We start from the raw sequence: 18,992 nt of genomic DNA, 5'->3' as shown, positions 1-18,992 counted from the left end.
GAGGACGGAGGGTGAGAACAGAGGACGGAGGGTGAGAACAGAGGACGGAGGGTGAGAACAGAGGACGGAGGGTGAGAACAGAGGACGGAGGGTGAGAAAGGAGGGTGAGAACAGAGGACCGAGGATGGGAACAGAGGACGGAGGGTGAGAACAGAGGATGAGAACAGAGGGTGAGAACAGAGGACGGAGGAGGAGAACAGAGGACGGAGGAGGAGAACAGAGGACGGAGGATGGGAACAGAGGACGGAGGGTGAGAACAGAGGACGGAGGGTGAGAACAGAGGACGGAGGGTGAGAACAGAGGACGGAGGGTGAGAACAGAGGACGGAGGGTGAGAAAGGAGGGTGAGAACAGAGGACCGAGGATGGGAACAGAGGACGGAGGGTGAGAACAGAGGACGGAGGGTGAGAACAGAGGACGGAGGGTGAGAACAGAGGACGGAGGGTGAGAACAGAGGACGGAGGGTGAGAACAGAGGACGGAGGGTGAGAACAGAGGACGGAGGGTGAGAACAGAGGACGGAGGGTGAGAACAGAGGACGGAGGGTGAGAACAGAGGATGAGAACAGAGGACGGAGGGTGAGAACAGAGGACGGAGGGTGAGAACAGAGGACGGAGGGTGAGAACAGAGGACGGAGGGTGAGAACAGAGGACGGAGGGTGAGAACAGAGGACGGAGGGTGAGAACAGAGGACGGAGGGTGAGAACAGAGGACGGAGGGTGAGAACAGAGGATGAGAACAGAGGACGGAGGGTGAGAACAGAGAACGGAGGATGAGTTATCATGACTGCTTTGAACACCAATATCCTCCATACATTCACCAGCTTAGGTCTAAAATTGAATTTTTTTTAAAAATATTTTTAACAACATTAAAATCAAATAAATACAATATAAATAAAATAAAGGGCTAATTAAATTATGCTAATCAGTGCCTAGTGTACAATATCATAAAAATGTTTCCTTATAGTAAAAACTACGAGCTTGTAACAGCCAATCAGGATGTGTTATTCCTCCGGGGCGGGTTTAAAGTGTAAAGTGGGATATTATTGGTCTGTTATGGACAACGGAGTGTCTCCCCCTATTGTACGGGAGGCTTTCAATGTTATAAGTGAAGTATGGGTTTACTGAACCCACATGGTTATAGAAGGACTTCCTCTGGTGGAAGACCTCCAGCACGGAACGCCCCCTATTAGTTGGAGGAATAGTATCCCATTATTGGTATCGGTGGAAGATATAGTGCCCCATTGTTGGAGTCAGTGGTAGGAATTGTACCCCAAGGACCGGATAAAGCCCAGCAAAGGGCCACATCTGGCCCTTGGGCCGCAGTTTGGAGACCCCTGTTCTTCTAGAACAACTTCCTCTGGCAGAAGACTTCCAGCACTGGACGGTCCAAAAGCTGCAGCCTTTCCCGACTCTTCTCTTACGCTCTATTCTTTCTACATTCCTACTAGAGGTATGGATATCCAGGGGGGGGGGGGGGGGGTGGTACAAGGGATCCTGCTTTCCAGAAGGATCCAATCCCACATTGGTCAACTCATACCGAGTCCTTCAGACCCCTTTCCCAGGTCACAAACATTTGAGGTTACAAAGCTTCCTCCATACTCCTCTGAGGGATACTCGTTAGAACATACATTATAAATGGTAGGATGGGGAATCTAGAGGATGTCAAGAGCATAATGTATATAAAATAAAAAGCCAAACCACTAGTCAGAAGCCTACAGTGTTTCCCCGAAAATAAGCCCGGGTCTTATATTAAATTTGGCAACAAAAGACACAGTAGGGCTTATTTTCAGGGTAGGTCTTGCCATGTAATGTGCTGTCTTCGCTCCCCCTCTCCCTCCCTGCCTGTCAGGAATCCCCGGTGTAAACGGAGATAAAAATGCTTGTAAAATCCTATCTATTACAGTGTTATATAATGTACAATATGTGCGTTTCTGTAATATAATTGCGCCAAACACCTTGGTTATAGTGCCGCTCTGCGCTTCTGTGACCCGCCGGAGCTCTCTTCCCCTGTAATTTTATACACAGAAGCACACACATTGTACATTATATACTCCTGTAATAGAGAGGATTATATAAGCATTTTAAACTAGGGCTTATTTTCGGGGTAGGGTTTATATTGCATGCCTCCTGGAAAATAGTGCTGGGTCTTATATTTGGGGTAAGTCTTATTTTCGGAGTAGGTCTTTATTTTCGGGGTAGGGTTTATAGTGCAGCTGTCCTGGAAAATTGTGCTGGGTCTTCTTTTTGGGGTAGGTCTTATTTTCGGAGTAGGTCTTTATTTTTGGGGTAGGGTTTATAGTGCAGCCCTCCTGAAAAAAATAATAATGCTAGGTCTATTAGCTTATTTTCAGGGTAGGTCTTATTTTTCAGGGAAATTAGTGAATTTAAAAGACAAAAACTATAAAATATATAATAAATAGATTTTTTTTCCATTTTGGAACATTTTTGGGAGTCGTGTCTTATTAGGAAGATTTCCCTTCACTTCCTCTCCCGTGGACTCAGAAATTGAGAAGATCTCTTCCCAGTGAGGGAAATCTCATCTTTGTGGTAAACAAAGTGATCACTTGGCTGTCATTTACTATTGGCACTAGAGGGAGCCCGGGATGGGTCCAACATGTCCTCTGCCATGGGTTCTGGGGAAGCCTGTGATTGGACACAGGTCTTGCGAGATCTGTATATTGTGTTTAAATGTCATTTTGTACTCCGGTCCATCGGATAAATATCAGTTTTTATGATGAGCTACAAAAATAAATTGGCGCTGCCCTTTTAACCCAACTATTTTTTTTTTTTTACTGCCTCAAAGTCCCTGAATGCAGTATACTATAGCGCTGCGGTATACTATAGAGCTGCAGTATACTATAGAGCTGCATGCGGAGTGTTCCCTATTTTAGCATTGATCATGGGAGAGGAATTACAGCAAAGCCTTGAGTTACAGTATCATAGTGCTTAGTACCGCTGTGCTTGTGAAATGTACTGCAAGAATTTCTCCGTAGAACAGATCTTCTGCCATTCTGTATAATTGTACATGAATAGAGAGAAGTAATCAGCCCCTGCAGACCGGCACCTCCGAGTTCTAATCAATAAACCATTGCGGAAAATCAACCTTCAAGATCCGGGGGGGAATCGCCCACCATCCCCAAATTGTACAAAAATACATACAATTGGACCCCTTGGGGATTTTTGGAGGCAACCAGAGGGGTGCGGCTAGGTCTACAAAAGATCTGGGGCTGTAGCCCATAGCAATGAAGTAAAGAAAGTCATACGCTTGGGCAGGTATATGCATGTATATAATATATATGTGTGTGTGTGTGTATATATATATGTATGTATGTATGTATGTATGTGTATATATGCATGTGTGTGTGTGTATATATGTATGTGTGAGTGTGTGTATGTGTATGTATGTATGTATGTATGAGTGTGTGTATATATGTATGTGCATGTGTGTGTATGTATGTATGTATGCACATGTGTGTGTGTGTGTATGTATCCGTGTGTATGTATGTATGTATTGGACCCCTTGGGGATTTTTGGAGGCAACCAGAGGGGTGCGGCTAGGTCTACAAAAGATCTGGGGCTGTAGCCCATAGCAACAAAGAAAAGAAAGTCATACGCTTGGGCAGGTATATGCATGTATATAATATATATGTGTGTGTGTATATGTGTGTGTGTGTATGTATCCGTGTGTATGTATGTATGCGTCCGTGTGTATGTATGCGCGTGTGTGTATGCGCGTGTGTGTGTATGTATCCGTGTGTATGCATGTATGCACATGTGTGTGTATGTATCTGTGTGTATGTATGCGCATATATATATATATATATATATATATATATATATATATATATATATACACACGCATATGTGTATATACAAATAAAAAAAATATTATGTTCCATATCTGATCCCGATGTCCACTTCTATACCAATATGTCGGGCAATGTAATTGCCGGAAAACTCAGCACAAGGATTACTCCGCCTGAGCCCGAAAAATCACCAAATAGTCCCGGCGGAGTAATCCTTGCGCTGCCCCATTGTACGGCAGATTGGTAATGAAGTGGACGCCGGGACGATGATTAGATTGTCGGGACGGTTGAATATACATAAGAAGCTTGCGCCTGATAACATTAACTAGTCATGTTCCTCCCCCGGCCACCAAGCTGAGGCGATGGAGCCCAGAGCCAATCCTAGGTAAGAGACTCTAGGCTATAGCCCCAGTAGTCACCCCCTAGTGACGCCACTGGAGGCAACATACAACTGTTTATATAGCATTATATAAGCAGATTTATGGTTGCCTCCAAAAACCCACCACAAGGGGTCCCAATTTACGTATTTTGTATAATCAATGAACCAATCTTGGGGCTTTCATAACTTCAGTGAAAAAAATAAATGCCCTGTGACCACCACATACAATAATACAGAATTCAATGACGACGCAATCAGGAATGTGGACAAGGTGATCGTGAACAGAACGGAATTTCTGTTTTCTTATGGTAAATATTAATATCATCAGAAATTGCGTGTAAAATCTTTGTGGCCGTGGGAAATATAAAACATGGCGGCCTTGGTAACATTGCGGTTGGCGATTGTTCAGCATTGGAAGGAAAAACACAACGGGGACCGATTATTAACCAATAGAGACGTTATTCTTGGCGACGCGAATGTTCATTTTACCGAATAAAGAGAAGCCGCGGTTCCTGGAAAGTGCCACAAATTCCTTTTTTTTGCCATGAACGTGACTGGCCATCCACACTGAACGTGATTGGCCATCCACACTGAACGTGATTGGCCATCCACACTGAACGTGATTGGCCATCCACACTGAACGTGATTGGCCATCCACACTGAACGTGATTGGCCATCCACACTGAACGTGATTGGCCATCCACACTGAACGTGATTGGCCATCCACACTGAACGTGATTGGCCATCCACACTGAACGCGATTGGCCATCCACACTGAACGCGATTGGCCATCCACACTGAACGTGATTGGCCATCCACACTGAACGCGATTGGCCATCCACACTGAACGCGATTGGCTATCCACACTGAACGCGATTGGCTATCTACACTGAACGCGGCTTCACCTTATCTACCAACTGAACATTCGCACAATGTAACAATCACTTTGTGAATTGAACGTTCTCTATTAATTTATTGAATCGCCCCCAATGTATTGATCCCTCCGAGTAGATTTAGTGCCCCTCCCCCCCCCCCCCCCCATATACACGTCACACATTTTCTTAGGGTGGAGATTAAAAAAATAAATAAAATACAAATATTGTACCAGTAGTGCCACATGTTGGTGAAAGACGGAACTGCAGTAAAATACAAGAGTCATATTCTTGTGGTCGGCACTTCCGTCGCTTCACTTTAGGATCAGTAGGGGGGGGGGGGGGGGGGTACAGAAGTCTCTCTGCAGTTTGCTGGAGGGATGTAGGGAACTCTCCTTTTCTTTCAGGACACAGAGCACCCCTTTAATTCATCTGCGGTATAATGGTTATCAATTTAAAGTGGAATTCCAGTGTAGATCGAATGTTAACAATGTAGATCGAATGTTAACAATCTCCCCTCCCCCTCCTAATAACGCCAACTAACCAGTCCAGGAAAGATGTACAAATTTCGCTATTTCAGGCCACTCCAGTCTGGTCACATGATCCCCTGTATTGGCAGCGGCTGCAGGGGAGAGGAGGAAGCACCAACAATGGAAGGAATAGGGGAGCCAATGGGTGATGTCGCTGCTCCCAGGAATGGTCATTCGTTGTGGAACGTTTTCTCCTCTCCTCTGCAGTCGCTGCTGGCTGAAACGGGACTCATTTTCAGCTAAAATCTACTCCAGTCACATGACAACCTGCGTTAGTCAGCTGCAGGGGAGAGGAGGGAGCGTCGGCAGCGGATTGGACAAGGGAGCTTACAGGTGATGTCACCACTTTCCAGGCTTTACCAGCTGTTGTCAGCGCTCTCTCCTCTCCCTTGCAGCCTTTGACTGACACAGGGGGGGGGGGGGTCACATGACCGGACCAGAGCCTGCTGAAAATGTCAGGCCAATCATAAGACTGACCAATCAGAGTGGACCTTTCATCATATAATCTGGAGAATTCTCCTCTTGTCTGGATCTCCATGGAAGGGGGGGGGGAATTCTACTTGTATTTTGTAGCACAAGTTAAAAAATGAAAGCAAGGATCTGATTGGTCACTTTTAGAAACCCCGCCCCTTCTTTTTACACAAAGCCTTTAGATTGAGAGATTATCTCTCATCACTGAATAAATTATCTCACACCCTATAAAATAATATAAAAGAAATCTCACAATCAGGTGAGCGTAATAAGAGGTGAATGATAAAAGACGATCTCCGGTGATGGGAACGCCGCGGCTTCCTTCCGTCTCTCGGATCGGGTGAATTGGTGAATCGGTGACCCCCCCGCCCCGCCGTCATCGCTTGGGCTGCGGTTTATTCGTAGTCTTATTGAGGCCGGCTCTCGGGGCCGGAATTTTACTGCCGGTGATGGACGGTCGTTGCTTGGGTCCTGGGATCCCGGTTTTAGTGACGGTCGTTCCTCCCTTCAATCCCGCTAAGAAAAAACACAAGAAAAAAATGGCGGACTGTGAGAATCGGGTGATGGAAAATAATTTGTCTGCAAGAGTCGCAAAATAGAACAACTTCTCTATTCGCTACATTTTGTTCTGTTTACCATCAAAAGTGTTTTGTTTATTCTGTAAGGTCAGGGGTCACATCTGTGTGGGAGAGTGCCGCTGCGGGAACCACACAATACCGTCAGCCGCAACGACCCACACCGAGAAATGCGAGACCCGCGGGTGGGGTGCCATTACTCCTAATGACACGCGGCCTGCACTGGAAGTCGCACCCGTACTGGGAACTTCGTTTTCTGTGCGGGATGCGATTTTAAAAATAGCGCAGGGACTTCTTCCCCGAGTGTCACGGCAGCCCGTTCAAATGAATCGTCTGTCGTGTGCGTGCAAACCGCGGCCCGCATGGCTGCACAGGCCCAGACTTTTTTTTGCCGGAAAATTATTTGGAAACCCCCAAACATTATATATATTCTTTAATATATATTAGTGCTGTCAAACGATTAAAATTTTTAATCGCGATTAATCGCATTAATGTCATAGTTAACTCACGATTAATCGCTCTAATTTATGACGAATTTCCCCACAAATATCGCACAATTCTGCAAGTGATTATAATTTATTATCGCTGTTTTCTAGCTGATCTAAAACCATTTTTGACATAAAGGGACACTTTTGGTTGCTATGGACAATCTACAGTTTTCAGGCAGAAAGAAACGTTTTTATTATATAAAAGTACATGTAGGGCACTGGACAGACCACTAGGGACAAGGGGGGGGGTGTGTATTTTTTACATACAGTACTGTAATCTATAAGATTACAGTATACTGTGTGTATTGTGTTTGTTTACTTTTTTAAATTTGGCGCCGTTCTCCGCTCCCGTGCGTCTTAACGTCGCAGGGAACGGAGCTCGGCGGCACACAGGCACTGTGAATCGAGCGAGGAGGACCCGCCGAGCGAGGAGGACCCGCCAAGCAAGGAGGACCCGCCAAGCAAGGAGGACCCGCTCGATCACACAGCGGGGTGGCATCGCTGGATCCAGGGACAAGGTGAGTAACTTGCCTGTGAATCCAGCGAAAAGGTAAGCCGCGCCGCTGCACACTCTGCATGTCCACCCCGAGGGCTCCTGCGTTAATCGCGCGATAAAAATATTGACGGCGTTAACATGGGTTTGCGTTAACGCCGTTAATATCGCGTTTAACGCACAGCCCTAATATATATATATTATTATTGGATACATTTTTTTTATAGCGGTGATCGGTGCTTGTAACTCTACCAGACACGATCACCGCTGACTGTCCCCGCATCCTACTCCAGTCCCCCCTCCGTTATGCAGCTCTGCTGCTGTCCCCCTCTCTTCTGCCCCGTGTCCCCCTCTCTTCTGCCCCGTGTCCCCCTCTATTCTGCTTCTCTGTGCTGCTGTCCCCCTCTTCTCCCCCTCTGTGCTGCTGTCCCCCTCTCTTCTCTCCCTCTGTGCTGCTGACCCCCTCCACACTGCCCCGTGTCCCCCTCTCTTCTGCCCCTCTGTGCTGCTGTCCCCCCCTCTTCTCCCCCCTCTGTGCTGCTGTCCCCCCCTCTTCTTCCCCCTCTGTGCTGCTGTACCCCTCTCTTCTCCCCCCTCTGTGCTGCTGTCCCCCTTGATCTGTCAGGATGGAGAGCGGAGGAAGGAGCCGGTAAATCCCATCGCTGACTCTGTCCATTCACATAACTGAAACATCATAAACTGTGCTTACAATGTTTCAGTCTATGAATGGAGAGGAGCCGCTGTCTTCTCTCCATTCATTTTCAGCTCAGCTGAGGTTGCAGCGAAAGGGACTGGGGAATCTGTGTCCTTAGTCCCTTTCCCTGTCTCAAAGGGGAGATGTCAGGGGTCTGTTGAGACCCCTGATATCTCCACAAGCCCCCCAACAGGGCTGATAAAAAAAAGAAGAATTGCAATATATAATAAAAAAATGTATTGTAAAAAATAATAATAAAAAAAAAAAAAAACACTGACACTGCCCACCCCCCCTAAAAAATAAAACATTGTAAAAAAATAAAAAAAATACTGACATGTGCCACTGTCACATGAGATAAAAATAAATAAAAGTATCGGTATTCGGTATTGGCGAGTACTTGAAAAAAGTATCGGTACTTGGTCTTAAAAAAGTGGTATCGGGACAACCCTAGTGTTATTATTGTGTGTGTATATATATATATAAATATTGTGTTTTAAAAACCGCTGCACAAATAGTGTGACATAAAAAAATTGCAATAATCTCTGATATTCCTGTCCGGTGAATATCAGAGATTGTACAGATGCCGATTCATTCTGTAACTCTCTCAGTTTCACTTGATAACGGAAAGCCGCTCGGTGCTGAAAACAGGCGTCGCCGACACAAAAGCCTTCATGTGGTTTTCTGCAGACACATTAGAAAGCTGGAAACGCCCAACAATTCCAGAGACAGGTCAGAGAGGAGCCGAATGTCACCCAATCTAGAAGCCGAGCTAAAGTTTTCTTTGTCTTTAATTTAAGCTTCTGATATTGCAAATGAAAAAACGTTCCTGGTGCAGCTCAACCGCAACACTAAGGGGATCAGAGCGGGGGTGGGGGATTCCATTTACATCAACTCCATTTCTATCAAAATGTTTTAAAGTGCAACGGTCATCTCTGACCAGCTGTTGGCCCCTGCCTCTGACCCCCCTGTGGGACCCTCCTCTGACCCCGCTGTGGGACCCTCCTCTGACCCCGCTGTTGGACCCTCCTCTGACCCCGCTGTTGGACCCTCCTCTGACCCCGCTGTTGGACCCTCCTCTGACCCCGCTGTTGGACCCTCCTCTGACCCCGCTGTGGGACCCTCCTCTGACCCCGCTGTGGGACCCTCCTCTGACCCCGCTGTTGGACCCTCCTCTGACCCCGCTGTGGGACCCTCCTCTGACCCCGCTGTGGGACCCTCCTCTGACCCCGCTGTGGGACCCTCCTCTGACCCCGCTGTTGGACCCTCCTCTGACCCCGCTGTGGGACCCTCCTCTGACCCCGCTGTGGGACCCTCCTCTGACCCCGCTGTGGGACCCTCCTCTGACCCCGCTGTGGGACCCTCCTCTGACCCCGCTGTGGGACCCTCCTCTGACCCCGCTGTTGGACCCTCCTCTGACCCCGCTGTGGGACCCTCCTCTGACCCCGCTGTGGGACCCTCCTCTGACCCCGCTGTGGGACCCTCCTCTGACCCCGCTGTTGGACCCTCCTCTGACCCCGCTGTTGGACCCTCCTCTGACCCCGCTGTTGGACCCTCCTCTGACAGTCCCATTCACTTAAATGGGACAGCTGGTGACATGACAAGGTGAGGGATGTGCTGGCAGCAGGTGATTGGATGCCTGCTAACTAGCGCAGCCATAATGGATATGAAATGACAGGTGCTCTTTAACCCCTTCAATACCGGGCACTTACACCCCCCCCCCCCTCTTCCTGCCCAGGACAGTTTTCAGCTTTCAACGCTCTCACACTTTGAATGACAGCACAGTACAGCGTTATCATATACCGAGTGTGGTGGTGATCAGGGATACTGACTGGTGACAGGATATAAAACAAACAAAAAATGTATTAAAAAAATTCAACTTTATTTTTACAATTTTTTTCAAACACGCTGTGACCAGAGCAATACAGTGTTACCATAGTAACATTGTACTACTCTGGGGAAGTGATGAGAATTTTAACACATTATGATTGCTTATACCAGTGAATTTCACTGTTACAAGCAACCATTTTTACTGAATGAAACTGATTGAGTATTGTTGCGATTAGCCACAGCTAATCACATGGTACAGATGGGCTGTGATTGGCCCTGTCTGTATTATGTGATCACTGTGACCAATCACAGCTAACAACACAACTGTATGCAATGAATAGTAAGAATCATAGCCATGCATTGTTTACAGTTGTCATGCGATCTCCTGTGATAGGTCACAGCAATCACATGGGACCAGCAGCGGGCCGGTACAAGCAGCCAGTGACAGATTGCGCTGCAGCTCGGCCTGTGGGGCGCACGCGAGGCGCGTTCCAGAAGAACGTTGTATGATGTCCACCCGGAACGACGAATGTTCTGCCCATCTGACAGTAGCCTGGGGGAGAAGTAGTTTGATATCCCTGAACCTTTATGGCTCCCTGCACCCCACAGGTGACCTGTATAAGTAATGAACCCCCCCCAGGAATGGAAGTCTCCTACCTTGCTGTGTTCTCTGAAGAGCCAGCGTCCTGCGAGGATTCGCTTTACATCCATCTTTCCCCATGAGGTGGGTTTTCCAGGCCTGCAAAACACACAGAACAATATCACTGGGGTCACATGTACACACGGGAACACGGCCGGCGAACATTCATATCAACGGGCAAAGAAATCACATTTTTAGAAGACAAAACAGATAAAAGCTTGAGTGAAGAAAAAGGTTTTTGTCCAGGGGTGGTGCGTCCATAGTGGGCACAGGAGTGCCGCCCCCCTCGCTCCTGCACCGCCACTGAAAACAATACATAGATTCTTGCATTGCATGAATGTATTGTCGCTGCCTTCCCACTATTCAGATGGCCGGCCCCCTGGTGAGCGCCGGCCATCTGAATAACGCAAGCTGGTTGGCTGTGGAAGTGTCTATCAGAGCCAGGTAAGTGTCGGGCGGAGGTGGGGGAGTTCTGCAATCTGGCAGCATTTTACGGGGGCAACTGGCGGCAACTGGCGGCAACTGGCGGCAACAGTGGTTGCGTTTGGCATGGCACAGTGGCGACAATTTATGGGCACAGTGGCGACAATGGCATGGCCCAGTGGCGACAATGGCATGGCACAGTGACTGTGTTTGGCATGGCACAATTGATGGCATGGCACAGTGGAGACAATTGATCGGCACAGTGGCTGCGTTTGATAGGCACAGTGGCGGCAATTGATGGGCACAGTGGCAGCAATTGATGGGCACAGTGGCGGCAATTGATGGGCACAGTGGCGGCAATTGATGGGCACAGTGGCGGCAATTGATGGGCACAGTGGCGGCAATTGATGGGCACAGTGGCGGCGTTTGGCATGGCACAGTGGCGACAATTGATGGCATGGCACAGTGGCGACAATTGATGGCATGGCACAGTGGCGACAATTGATGGTATGGCACAGTGGCGACAATTGATGGCATGGCACAGTGGCGACAATTGATGGCATGGCACAGTGGTGACAAGCACAGTGGCTGCGTTTGATGGCATGGCACGGTGGTGACAATTTTATGGCACAGTGGTGGCAATTGATGGGCACAGTGAGGCTGCAATTGATGTTTTTTTGTTTGTTTGCGCCCCCCAAAAATTTTGAGCACCAGCCGCCTCTGTTTTTGTCCATAACCCCCCCCCCCTGTATTTATACAAGAGACTCACTAGATGTGCAAAGCTGGTAGAGACATCACAAAAAAGACTTGTAGAGAAAGGGGGTTCTACAAAGTATTGACTTCGGGGGGCGCCATACAAATGCCCATCCCCCCACACTTTTCACATATTTATTTGTATTATTTATCATTTTCCTTCCACTTCACAATTATGTGACACTTTGTGTCTCTCACATAAAATCCCAATAAAACACATTTACATTTTTGGTTGTACCCTAAGGGGTATGAATACTTTTTCAAGGCCCTTTATTTCTCTGCTAAATTCTAAACGGTTGCTTTAATGAAATGCTGGCCCTCAGAGCTGGCGGAGGGTGGCTGGGAGTAGTGCTCTTATACTGGGTGGAGGGAGATGACACAATAGTCTCATCTAAACACTCTTAGTACATAGAAACGCACCAAGCCCTCCGCTAATAACCCCCGGGGACCAACGCAGGTGCCATCCAATCCTCTCATACTCTGCGACGGTATCTTCTCTGCTATTACTGTATAAACATTTCTGTATAGACAAGTTATACAGTTTAATGGGGGACTTCTTCATATCGGTGTTATGATGGGTACAGACCGGCCATTGCCCTGATTGGGTTCCTTTGCCGTCTACTATGCACCAAACTGGCACAACCCCTCAGTGAGTACAAAGAAGAGAACCTGTCAAGATAGAAACATTGGTGGGGCGCCATTGCTTACATTTGCAAACTTAGCGGCTGTCACCCCCACCTGACCTGGAATAGTATGAAGGACGGGGGTTTTGCATGCTTGTGCTGGGTCAGGGACACACACCTTCTATTTGGGATTGCGGTAAGGCTACTTGGGGTTTCCTGTTCCCTCTCGTGCTTTTTCAATGACCTTCTGGAAGGCAGCTTTAGCTGCAATACCTACCTTCAGGTCTGAGCTGTCCCTTGCAGTACCTCTTTTTCACCACAAGGTGTCCATACCCTTCCAAGTTAAATGGCGCCTGGTGGTATTCAATCCAGAAGTCTGAGGAAGGACTGAGTGCAGGACATTGTGGGCCAGATTCACGTAGGAGATACGACGGCGTATCTCCAGATACGCCGTCGTATCTCTGAGTCTGAGCCGTCGTATCTTGGTGCCTGATTCAAAGAATCAGATACGCCAAAATTTGTATAAGATACGACCAGCGCAAGTCTCCTACGCTCCTCCTTGTTAGTACCACTGACTTTGCCGGCTTTTTGTGACCTGCCCCAACTTTTTTGAGATGTGTTGCTGACATAAATTTCGCAGTGATCCTATTTTTTTTTTCTTAAAATGGTACATTTTCGCAATTTTAAACTTTTGATATGCTTTCCATTGCAAATAAAATATGGGTTTATGAGATTTGCATTCTATTTTTATGTCTATTTTACAACTTTTTTGAGATTTGGATTGTAGAACTGAGTATTTTAACCCTTGCTGCGGGCGCACAGTCCTGTTAGAAGATGAAAAGGGAGCGCACTTTTTATTGTAACTCCAGCCGGACTGCCATACAGTAAATAATATAGAAAGCTTAGAACGGGCTTTCTAACACACTTGCCCCAGGGCAGGTCTTTGTCTCGGCTTCGGAGGATTTAATTGCTCCCATCAGGTATTTGGACCGGCACTGCCCAGCGTCGGCTTACTCTCGGGTCGGCCAACTAACGACCTTTTTCTATCGGTCTTTTCTTCTTAAAATATATTTACAATAAAAGGCTGAAAATGGACCCGCCAACTCTCTGCCAAGGGCCCTCCATTTAATCTTTCTTCTGGAATGAAGTGAAATATCACGTAACAAAAGAAAAGCCCCTCATACTCATTTTTCCCAATTAAAGAAACGCACAAGACGCGAAGGCGGCGCTGGAATTCAAGCGGAGAAGGAGCCGAGCACAACATGCCTTTATCTGGAATTATAACTCTGTGTCCTTTAATACAGGTGCCGTGGTGGGATCGCTTACCACAACGAGCTACTGGAGGGATAAAAGAAATATTGAGCTCTAAAACGGGGGCCCCAGCGGGTGAAACCACCCCCCCCCTATTCATTACAGTAAACTCCAGTTAGCAGAGATACATAAACCACTTTAAATGTCTTTGCATTGAAACTGAAGCATAAAATACAATCCTGCCGTCCTACAACTGTAATTGTGGAGAATTTATTGTGAAAACGATGCTGGATGATCCTTTGTTGTTTTTTTTTCCTGCTAAATAAATATCATCTAAATCCGTTCATCACGTGTCTTCTTCTGGAATCTCGGAGATCTTTGTGTTTTTCTTCCAGATCTGTGCAGTAATCCAGTGTGAGACTTCCTGTAATAAAGACCGCTCCACGGCTGCCCTCTCTCCTTGTGCAAGGTGACTGGTCTAGACTCCGCCCCCTCCTGTAGTGGATGGAGCCTACTGCGCCCCTCCCACAGCTCTGTGCTCTCTCCTTATGCAGGGTGGATGGTCTAGTCTAGTCTCTCCCCCCTCCTCCCTTCTGTAGTGGGTGGGGCATGCTGGGCCTCTCCCATAGCTCTGCTCTCTCTCCTTGTGCAGGGTTTTGACTCCGCCCCCTCCTGTAGTGGATAGAACCTGTTTGGCCCCTCCCACAACTCTGCATTCTCTCCTCGTGCAGAATGACTGGTCTCTACTCCGCCCCTCCTGTAGTGGATGGAACCCCCTGGGCACCTACTACAGCTCTGCTCTCCCACCTTATACAGGATGGCTGGTCTCAACTCAACCCCCCCTTTAGTGGGTGGTACCTGCTACACCCTCCCACAGCTCTGCTCTTTCTCCTTATGCGGGGTGGCTGGTCTACTCTCTGCCCCCATCCTGCAGTGGGTGGGGCCTGCTGGGCCCCTCCCACAGTTCTGCTCTCTCTCTTTTTGCAGGGTGACTGGTCTAGTCTAGTCTCTGTCCCCCTCCTGTAATGGGTGGGGCCTTCTGGGCTCTGCCCTTTCTCCTTGTGCAGGGTGGCTGGTCTAGTCTAGTTTCTGACCCCTCGCGTAGTGGGTGGGGCCTGCTGGCCCCTTCCACAGCTCTTCTCTTGTGCAGGGTGACTGGTCTTGACTTCGCCCCCTCCTGTAGTGAATGGAACCCGCTGGGCCCCTCCCACAGCTCTGCTCTCTCATTGTACAGGGTGCCTGGTCTAGTCTCTGCCCCTGTCCTGTAGTGGGTGGGGCCTGATGGCCCCTCCCACAGCTCTGCGCCTTGTGCAGAGTGACTGGTCTCATCTCCACCCCCTGGCCTGCAGTAGGGGGGAACCTACTGGGGCCCCTCCCACAGCTGTGCTCTCTGCACAGACAATGTACAGCACAGTGATTTATTTTTTTAAGACCGAGTACAAGTACTCGCTGATACCGATACTTTTTTAATGTCATGTGACAGTGACGCACTGATGGCTGGCACTGATAGACGGCACTGACTGATGGGTACTAAAAGGTGGCACTGACTGATGGTTGGGACTGATGGATGGGCACTGATAGGTGGCACACACTGATTGATAAACACTGCTAGGTGATACTGATTCAGCAGTGCACTGATTATGCAGCACTGATAGTGATAGGAGGCATTGATGGATGAGCACCCACTGATGGATGGGCACTGATGGCTGGCACTGACTGATGGCTGGCACTGGCTGATGGATGGGCACTGATGGCTGGCACTGACTGATGGATGGGCACTGACAGGTGGCTGGCACTTATGGGCACTGAAATAAATGACACGAGAGGAAAAGAACAAAACTACTATTTTGCTATGCTGCCTGCGATGCCCATCTTGGTAGACTCTGCACTCGGCCGCATAAAAGCAGCAGACATCTTGTTACACCTAACCCATATAGTTCAGGATGGGTGTACCAAGATGTCTGCTCCTGGCTTTAAGCGGTAGTAAACCAGCTTACTGTTTTTTTTCTTTACACCTGTAAGGGAAAAGGCATACTAGCTCATTATGAAATACTTGCCTTAGAACGAGGCGGATTCCCTCCCGGTCCACGCCAAGGCAGCTGACATTTCGCCTTGGCGTGTCTTCTGGGTATCGCGGCTCCAGCTCTGTGAGTGGCTGGAGATGCGATGTCGTCACTCCTGCGCATGCATGCAGGAGACTTCATTCCGGCAAGGTCCGGCGGCTGCCGGGCCTTAAGCCGAAATACCCTGGTGCGCATGCGCCGCTGCATTTAGCGGCTTATTGCAAGGGGAATATCTCTTAAACCGTAAATGTTTAGTAGATATTTTTGTTACCTACAGGTAAGCCTTATTATAGGCTCACCTGTAGGTAAAAGTGAAAAAAACAAAAAACGTTACTACCGCTTTAATGTGGCCGAGTGCAGAGTGTACCAAGATGGCCATCGGGATATCAAGCACTGACGGCAACACTAACTTCAATTACCGTATGTGACGGCTCCGGTCACCGATCATGATGGATGATGTGGCTGCACCCTGCACCCCTGCCAGGCCAGCTTACCTGCTTGAGGACTCACTCTCCGCCCACTGACCCCGCCCCTACTGAACGCCGCTTCTCCAATCCCAGGTATCGAATTAGGCATCGGGAGCATTTGTGCCAGTACAAGTACTGGCACAAATGCTCGGTATTGGTACCGATACTAGTAACGGTATCGGGACAACCCTAATACTCACCACCCCTCCACTATAGCACTGCGGCGGGCTGCTACCCCTCCACCGGCAGCTGACCTGGTCTTCTTCCAGGTACAGATTTTCGGCCATGTTTATTATCCGGGAAGGGACAACGTTACTCCTGCGTGTGCATGGGAGTTTCTTTATCTCTGCACAGCTCCGTGTAACAATGCTGACCGGCAGGTAAAAAAACTCCAGGCAGAAGAGACATAGAAGGTCTTTTCCACAAATAAAAAAATCAAAAAGTTATTCCCCCCCCCCCCCCCCCCAAGGAATTTTGTGTTAAAGTAGAACTCCACCAGAAACACGGCGGGTGTCGTCATCGCCGCCCATCTCTGTACACGTGCATCTGTCCAAACGTCAGGGCGAGTCCTGAAAGGGAACGATTCATGGTGTGCCCGCTACCCGCCCAGGAGGGCAGAGAAACACACGCAGGTGTGGGGGAAGGTGGGGGGTCACTTAGGGTGAAAGTGTGTAAATCCGAGCTGAAGCCATCAACTTATTTATATCAATAGATTCAGGAAAGGAGGAGAATACTCTTCTGGTAAAGCAGGAAAGCATTTTAATAATAGAAATAGAAATAATAATAATAATAATAATATTATTACCTCTTCTCCAGGTGTAAAGTTTTCATGGCACAAAGGACATCGGTTTGCTACTTTGTCTCCTTTGGCAGCTAAAAAAGAAGAACAAAAAGAATGAGCATGCAGAGAATTGCAGTTCCTGTGAAATAATAATAGTAGAAGTAATAATAATAATAATAGTAGTAATAAAATAATAATAATAATAATAATAATAATAATAATAATAGTAGTAATACAAATAGTGATAGCAATAAAAATAGTAGTAGTACTAATAATAATAAATAATAATACTAGTAATAAAAATAGTAATAAAAATAATAATATTCGTAATAAAATTAATAGTAGTAGTAATAATAGTAGCAACAATAATAATAGTAATAATAATAGTAATAACAATATTAATAACAATAATAATAGTAGTAATAATAACAGTAGTAGTAGTAGAAGCAGCAATAACAACAACAACAACAATAGTAGTAGTAATAATAATAATAATAATAATAATAAATAAATAATAATAGTAGTAATAGTAGTGAAAAGTAGAATTTTTTTTGAGCCATGAATATTGTTACAGAGCAGAAAAGGACATCACCAAACACATTGATAAAGTCTATCACACAATTGTGCAAGCCATAAAAAATAATAAAGTAAGAAGTAATGTGGAACTTCAGGAAGATATAAAAAAAAAAATAAAATAAAAGAATTGGACTTGATTTCAGCTCTTTGTGCATCGGGGGATGGAATGGCAGTATTTGGGTCCAATCATTTCCACACGGTGACGAGGAGCATACTGACAGAAGAGAACAGAGAGATAACTTCATCAGTCTGTTTTCTGCTCCTCCAACGTTCGCTGTGGGTCGGGAGGAGACCTGTATTGCTGAATGAGATGTAAAGTCTCAGGGTCACATTTTTTACATTAAGGTGAAAAACCTTCTGTGCTGCAGCTGCCCCCCCAGAGCCCCCCTTTTCTTACCTGAACCCGATCGGTCCAGTCGCTGTCTCGGGTCCTCATTGGATAAATTGATAGCAGGTGGAGCCATTGGCTCCCGCTGCTGTCAATCAAATCCAGTGACATGGGAGCTGGGGGGGCGGGGCAGAGTCCTGCTGTCTGTGTCAATAGACTCAGACAGCAGGACTCGGGAGCAGGACTGCGCACAAGTGACCCTCCCCCATGGAAAGCGGCTCTCCATGGGGGCACTGGAGAAGAGGAGAAGCCAGGAGCGCCGCCGGGGGACCCCAGAAAAGGAGGATCGGGGCAGCACTGTGCAAAATGCTTGCATTTGCTCCCACTACTGTGGGCGCCGGGGCCAAGTCATACACTCGGCATCTATGGACGCTGAGTGTATGACCCAGGAGTGCGCCAGCAAAGGGAACCCCCTCAGGAGAGCTCTTCTCCAAGGGGGTTATCTAATACGGGGGGGGGGGGGGGGGAAGAGCCGTGAGAGCCGCCGAGGGACCCCAGAAGAGGAGAATCGGGGCCCACTCTGTGCACAGTGGAGGGAAGTATAACATGTTTGTTATTTAAAAAAAATAAAAATAAAAAAAAGGAACCTTTAGTGTGCCTTGAATGCATTTTATCTTACCTGAGGTGCCTCTCTGTCCAGCGATGTCCACGAATGTCTCAGCTGCCCGAGATTCTCCTTCTGATTGGCCGAGACACAGCAGCTGTGCCATTGGCTGCTGTCAAAGTCAGCTAGCCAATCAGGAGAGAGAGGGGGTGGGGCCAGGTCAGGGCTCTGTGTCTGAATGGACACAGGAAGCTGTGACTCGGCTTTGGTGCCCCCATAGCAAGCGGCTTGCTGTGGGGGGGCACTGAACAGGAGGGAGGGGCCGGGATCACAGAAGAGGGACCCCAGA

The 18,992-nt window shown here is 47.7% G+C and overlaps 1 protein-coding gene across 2 annotated transcripts in view; it reads right to left on the bottom strand.

The window, feature by feature from the left end:
• Positions 1-5,392: 5,392 nt before the first annotated feature.
• CEP104 (centrosomal protein 104) overlaps positions 5,393-18,992 on the bottom strand; it is a 93,660-nt gene continuing 80,060 nt past the window's right edge. For both annotated transcript variants that reach the window (XM_040326557.1, XM_040326559.1), the window contains 3 exons: positions 17,160-17,227; positions 10,792-10,873; positions 5,393-6,573 (listed from right to left, as the gene is read on the bottom strand). In XM_040326557.1, the coding sequence (XP_040182491.1) occupies positions 6,434-6,573; positions 10,792-10,873; positions 17,160-17,227 (290 nt within the window). In that variant the 3' untranslated portion in view covers positions 5,393-6,433. The remainder of the gene's footprint in view (positions 6,574-10,791; positions 10,874-17,159; positions 17,228-18,992) is intronic.

The sequence above is a fragment of the Rana temporaria genome, chromosome 10 (assembly GCF_905171775.1).
Source record: "Rana temporaria chromosome 10, aRanTem1.1, whole genome shotgun sequence".
Lineage (NCBI taxonomy): Eukaryota > Metazoa > Chordata > Amphibia > Anura > Ranidae > Rana > Rana temporaria.
This window is presented reverse-complemented; position numbering and strand designations above follow the sequence as displayed.